At 50.4% G+C, this 6,369-nt stretch overlaps 1 protein-coding gene across 1 annotated transcript; it reads right to left on the bottom strand.

Moving 5' to 3' along the window:
- Window positions 1-216: 216 nt before the first annotated feature.
- TWIST1 (twist family bHLH transcription factor 1) lies at window positions 217-2,176 on the bottom strand. Its single transcript, XM_061166312.1, has 2 exons — window positions 1,436-2,176; window positions 217-907 (listed from the first exon to the last, which is right to left on the bottom strand). Exon 1 carries the CDS (start codon window positions 2,084-2,086, stop codon window positions 1,478-1,480), a length of 609 nt encoding a protein of 202 aa, XP_061022295.1. The 5' UTR covers window positions 2,087-2,176; the 3' UTR covers window positions 217-907; window positions 1,436-1,477.
- Window positions 2,177-6,369: the final 4,193 nt, after the last annotated feature.

The raw sequence follows: 6,369 nt of genomic DNA on the forward strand, positions 1-6,369 counted from the left end.
ATGAAGGAGAGATGCTAAGTTCACTGAACACCAAATGGGAATAATGATAAAGCTGTCTTGCTACATAACATGCCCCTACCTGTCAATAACTAGTTTGAGGTTTTCACTGCTTTGTTTATATTAATGCCCTCTCACCCTCCTGGGTGTCTCCAGAGTTAAACAAGCAGGTATTTACTGCCAACTTAATCCTTTAAAAATATAGACCAAACTTTAAGGTTCTTACAATTTTCAATCATATTTATTTATTGCAGAAAAATAATGTACAAAGATATTTACAAAACAATCATAAAAATATGAATGCATTTAGACACCGGATCTATTTGCATTTTACCATGGGTCATCAATAAATAAATAGAATGTTGTTTTTTGTTATTTTAAGTTTTTTTTTTCCCTCAGAGGAAGAATGAAAAAAGGAATTAACTGACTGTGATTTTGTGAGTCAGTTTGATCCCAATATTTTTATTTCTAAAGGTGTTCTTAAAATTCCTCTGATCGTTACCATTTTAAAATGGAGAAAGTCCATAATGATGCCTTTCCTTTCAGTGGCTGATTGGCACGACCTCTTGAGAATGCATGCATGAAAAAATAAAAATAAAAACATTCTTCGTCAAAAACAAAACAAAACAAAACAAAAAAACAACAAAAAAGAGGAGGAACACAAACAACTGTTCAAACTTCTATCAGAATGTAGAGGTGTGAGGATGGTGCCGCTGCCCGTCTGGGAATCACTGTCCACGGGCCTGTCTCGCTTTCTCTTTTAAAAGTGCGCCCCACGCCCTGTTTCTTTGAATTTGGGTTCTGCTCTTCTAATTTCCAAGAAAATGTTTGGCATATATATTTATTTTTAGTTATCCAGCTCCAGAGTCTCTAGACTGTCCATTTTCTCCTTCTCTGGAAACAATGACATCTGCAAAAACCCAGAGGGGGGAAAGTTGGTTATTGTTTAGGTCTCTGTGGCTGTTTTGTAAAACTAGTGAGCACTGTTCTTATCACCACCACGGAGAAATTGCGCTGAACAACCTGGAAGGATTTCAGCCCAAGGGCAAGAGGAAGTGGGTGGGCGGAAAGAAGGAGGAGGTGGAATTTGGAAACATTTGTTTTAAGGAGAACGAAAACTTAAAGCCAAAAGAAAGAGAGGCGCTGGCAAGGCTGTCCTTACCCGTGACCCTCGAATCTTTTTCAGTCTTCCCTCCTGTCACGCACACTCACGCACACGCACACCCCGCAGCAGGGCGCATCCTCCTCTCCCTAGCCGGGACTGAGCTCCCTTCCAGGAACACGCGGGGGGATGAGGTGGCGGTGCCAGGTCGGGTGTGAAAGCGGAGAGGGGAGTGGGAGACGGGGAGGAAGGCCAGGTGGATCGGGAGCCGCACCCCAGCCTTCAATCTGCCTGCCACCTGAGCGGCGAAGGGGCGCAGAGGCGCCGGGTCCTTACCTAGGTCTCCGGCCCTGCCGAGGGGGTGGGGAGCTCCGCCTGCTAGTGGGACGCGGACATGGACCAGGCCCCCTCCATCCTCCAGACCGAGAAGGCGTAGCTGAGCCGCTCGTGGGCCACATAGCTGCAGCTTGCCATCTTGGAGTCCAGCTCGTCGCTCTGTAGGACCTGGTAGAGGAAGTCGATGTACCTGGCCGCCAACTTGAGGGTCTGGATCTTGCTCAGCTTGTCGGAAGGCAGCGTGGGGATGATCTTCCGCAGCGCGGCGAACGCCTCGTTCAGTGACTGCGTGCGCTGGCGCTCCCGCACATTGGCCATGACCCGCTGCGTCTGCAGCTCCTCGTAGGACTGCGGGCTCCCGCCGCCGCTGCTGCTGCCGCCGCCGCCCGCGCCGCCGCCGCCGCCGCCGCAGCCCGCAGACTTCTTGCCGCGCTTGCCTTGGGCCGGGCTGCCAGGCTCCTCGCCGCCTCCGACGCCCCCGCCCGCGGCCCCGCCGGGCCCCGCGCCGCCCCCCGCGCTGCGCCGGCTGCTGCGCCGCTTGCGCCCCCCGCGCTTGCCGCTCGGGGGCTGCTGCCGGTCCGGCTCCTCCTCGCTGTTGCTCAGGCTGTCGTCGGCCGGCGAGACTGGCGAGCTGGACACGTCCTGCATCATCTCTCGGGCGGCGACGTGCGGCCTCGCGGGCCCGGGGCAGAAGGGCGGCCCGGGGAAGAGGAGGAGAGCGGGGCGCCTCAGCCCGCCAGCTTCCCCCGCGCGCGGCGCCGGCCCGGGCGGTGCGGCCCGCGGAGGAGGGAGCGGGAGGAGGGACAGGGAGGATCTCCGCGGGGGAGGCGGGGAGGGAGGCGGGAGGGGGAGGGGACGGTGTGGATGGCCCCGAGGTCCAAAAAGAAGGCGCCCAACGGCCGCACGCACACCCCGCTCGGCCTCCTGGAAACGATGCCGGTGTCGGCGAGCCCGCGAGGTGTCTGGGAGCTGGGCGAAAGCTGCAGGCTTGGAGGCTCTTATACCTCCCGTGCAAGCGGAAAGTTTGGGGGCAGCAGTGTCATTGGCCTGACGTGGGGAGGAGGGACTTTTCGAAGTTTTATAGGAAAGTTTCCGCTTTCCAGCCCCCCCTTTCTCCGTCCCCACCCCCCTTCCTCGGGGTCTAACAATTCGTCCTCCCAAACCATTCAAAAACGACCTGGCCCAGGCGGCCGGCCCCTCTGCCCGCCTCCTTGCTGCCCTCCCCCTTTCTTCCCCGCCGCCCTCCGCCCGCGGGCGCGGGGCGATTTCCTTCCGCGCCGGAGCGCGCCGGCCGCACCCCCGCACCCGAGCGCAGCCCGGGGAAGCGACCGGAGGGGACCGTACCCGCCGCCTCGTCGGTCCCTCCTGGAGCGCCTGTGACGGCAGCGGCGACACCGGCTTCTACACAGTGGGTGGAAGTCTCAGCTCGCCCCAGTACCCTTTAGGTCCGTGGCGCGGTTTGGGATCGCTGGGGCGGGGGTACTGGCAAGAATACCTGCGACGGCGGAGCCCACTCTATGGTCAGGTAGACGAGGCCCCGGAGTCCCAAGGGCCAAACCACCGTGGCTGGTCCTGAGGTCGTGGGCGTTTCTGAAGACGTGGCCGCGCCAGGGACTGTAGATCTGCTCCTCGGCCTGTTCTCTCATCCTTCCTCGAGAAGCAAGCCGGGCCTTTCTTTCCCCTCCACAGTGACCCAATCTGACGTTTCCCAGCACCCAAAGGACTACACCTCCGAAGGTGCTAGAAAAAGGCAGAAGTTCATTCCCCCGAAGAAGGCAGCCCTGTTCTTGGAGAAGGCAGCAGAGCCCCGGAGGTGGGCAGCGCAGTGTCTTCGCCAAGGCCCTGATTGCCTGTGCTGCTAGTCCAAGGTGGAGTGCCTGTGGCCACTTCATCCTCATCCCCTTCCCAGATAACGCCCTGCATAATGACTGTAAATGTCGGCTCTGAGACAGTGAGATGGGGGCTCAACGTTGTTTGGACACGCGGGGCTGAGGGCTGGGAGGGCCCCCTTCCCCACCCTCACTCTCCACTCCTAGGAGGTTCAGTAAGCAATTCTGTTCCGCGTGCCACAAATGCACCGCAATTATTTGGACACTTTTACATTTTAAGCGTTTCTATTTAATAAGTCACAATGAAGAGGCCCAGAAGAAGGTGTTCATGTAGATTCTGGCAAGTCGGAAGCAACAAAAGTTCGTGAGCTTGAAAGGAAAGGATGCTGCTGTGAAAGAGAAGCCCATTTTTGCGATGCTAGGCTTTTTTTTTTTTTTTTTTAAACGAGTAGGGAGAGAATAACCGTTGTATGTTCATTCTTTAAGTTGTAAAGCAAACCAGAAGTCAAAAGCAGTAATTGTTTTTCGGGGCACATTTGGGGGTGCGGAAGTTGGGTGCCCTGTGTTCTGGTACCCTGCGCAGGCCGAGGTCTGCTAATCCTGTCCATCGTCTGGATTCTAAGCAGCGAATTAACTCAGAGGAGCTTCCTTTTCTGGGCCAGACGGAGGGTCTCGGCCCACAGTGTCCGGAGGAGCAGGCGGGAGCCCAGGCGAGGCGCGGGCAGGCCACGTGGCTGCAGCCCGCTGAGGTTCGCGGCTGCAGTCCGGTCCCAGAAATCCTGGGGTCTGGAGCGCCGGGGGCCGGTTGAAGGGTTCAGCCTTCTAGGGGAAGTGAGGGCGAGAAGAGAAGGATCCATTCCGCGAAGGGCAAAGGAGGCTAAGCTTTCGTGGGAGGGGCGACCTGCAGGGTTCGTCTATCACTATTTTTTACAAATATTCATAGACAATGACCACAGCGTGCCAACATGCCTGCTTCTCGGGTCGCTGACATATTTTAAAATGAATGCCTGTCTGAAAATCAGATTCTACTTGACCTCCACTTAATAGTTTACAGCCGGGTCTTCTTAAAACAAAGCACATTCAGACAAGTCACTCCTGTGAGTGCATCTTCTGCATACAGGATATGATTTCTTGGAGCAGTTAGAGAATAGGCAGAAATTGTTTTCTTAACTTTTGATCTTTGAGCATTCCGCAGTTCTTATTTGAAGGTTACCTATGTCTGTGGGTTGTTGTTATTTTTTCAAATGTTATTTTTTTCCCCCTTTCAGCTGAATAGTCGAAAATAAAGAGATCAAATAATTGGACTCTTTCCTTTGTGGCTGTGGGTAAGCAAGACAGGAAAGTGTGGGCAAGGTAAAGGAAACCTTACCTGCCCAAGGGGAGTTGGAGGGGTGGGGTGCCTATTGGGATGAAAATCGGGGCTGAGAAGCCGAAGGAGAAACCGAGTCCCCAACAGCGCAGCATTAGCTGGCCCAACTTGCAAAATCATCAATCTCTAAGACTAGTTCCCTTTTAAATGAGACCAGCCCTTCTCTGGGCACTCAACTTCTGGAGATAAAGAGCTCCTAGCCACTGCCTACAGAGATCCCCGGGAGTGAGGCCATGGCTATGGATGCCAGAATGCTTAAAATAGGGTTTAACATGAATGAAGTAAACCAGAACTATCCCAGGCACGGAGTCTTCTTGACCGAGTCATATTGAATGACTTTAGTTCTGGGGGGAAATAAAAATTCTCTCCTACTCTTCAAAGGAGTGAAAAATGAGGATAAAAGTTCTTGAGTGTTTAAAAGTTAGTTTTTAAACAGAAGGTTGTAGCTTGACTAATGAATTACCTTTCAAAATGTCTGAGGCTGATGCTCCTACTTTGCAAACTGCAATCTTTCCTGGCCCATTGTCCCATCTGTATTCTACTTAACATTTATGTAACAAATTTCTTATCCACACTTGCTGGGGCAAGAATAAAGGCAAACTCTCTTTTTATGTCCTTAAGAGTTGAATATAATTCTGGATATTTTGTATATGCAACAATAATGATGACTTCCACAATATTTGGTTTACCATATGAAAACTTATGTAGTTCTAAAATCCCAATTTCAGGCTCTTTAAAAAATGGTCTAGGAATTTCCCTTTGGGTCTGGACTCAGCCTGACTTAAAGGATGTCAGTGGAAGACTACCTTCTTTGGGAATTCTGAATGCATTGGAATTAAATCATTTAATCTACTTCTAAAATAAATGCCCTAAAAAATTAACTGAAAACAAAAAATTTTTCTTTTGCAATTGGATAATTCAAAATAAGCTTTGTTTTCAAACTGCAAACTTGGCATGTTCACAGTCCTTCCTGAGGAATGTGTACTGTGTTAAAATGTGAAAAAAGAACACTGTTGGAAGTAATAGAGTTACAAATCTCATACTCAGCATATCCAAAAAGTATATATGTATCTGTATTCTTAAAGTTTGAATCTGCACTGGCATTCTCCTAGCAACCTGTATAAATACTTTCAGAGAAGGAAAAGAAACATACATACACCATAACATTAGCAAGCTGGTACAGTTTGGAGTTGGGATTTGCACAAAAGGTGAGCACTTGAGTATGTTCCTACTCTTTCCCCTCAGGTTTTGGATAACCTACCACCTGTTTGTTGGCTTAAGAGTTCTGTGAAATAATTTCTCTGGATTGCATGAATGAAGCACGGAAATATTCACACAGAAGGGGGCGCAGATTGGAAAAGGCTGCATTTGAGTACATCTCAGATGAGAAGGTACACGTTAGATTTCATCTTCTTTTGAATACTTCACAGGGATTGGGATTACCTACTTCACTGTTTAAGTGAGGGAATGTTATCAAAGTGGAATATAAGGGTCTGTGTCAGCATAAGTGACCTGGATAACTGTGTGACAGCAGATTCTTTTTCATTGACACTGGTAGCTTTCAGGATGTTTTACCTTCCCCTAAAGAGGTCATTTTCTTTCTCTTTTAATGATAGTTTAATTCATGAATTTAACCAATTCTACCTTTGTCTTTCTTGATCTTCTTTAAGAATAGGATAAAAAATTATGAAATTTGAAGCTTCCAATCCAGAAATAAAATGGAAAAGTATAAGGCA

Source organism: Dama dama, chromosome 18 (assembly GCF_033118175.1).
Source record: "Dama dama isolate Ldn47 chromosome 18, ASM3311817v1, whole genome shotgun sequence".
In the NCBI taxonomy this organism is placed as follows: domain Eukaryota; kingdom Metazoa; phylum Chordata; class Mammalia; order Artiodactyla; family Cervidae; genus Dama; species Dama dama.

Coding starts and splice junctions, on each gene's coding strand:
- TWIST1 (XM_061166312.1), bottom strand. CDS start 2,086: ATGATGCAGGACGTGTCCAGCTCGCCAGTCTCGCCGGCCGACGACAGC.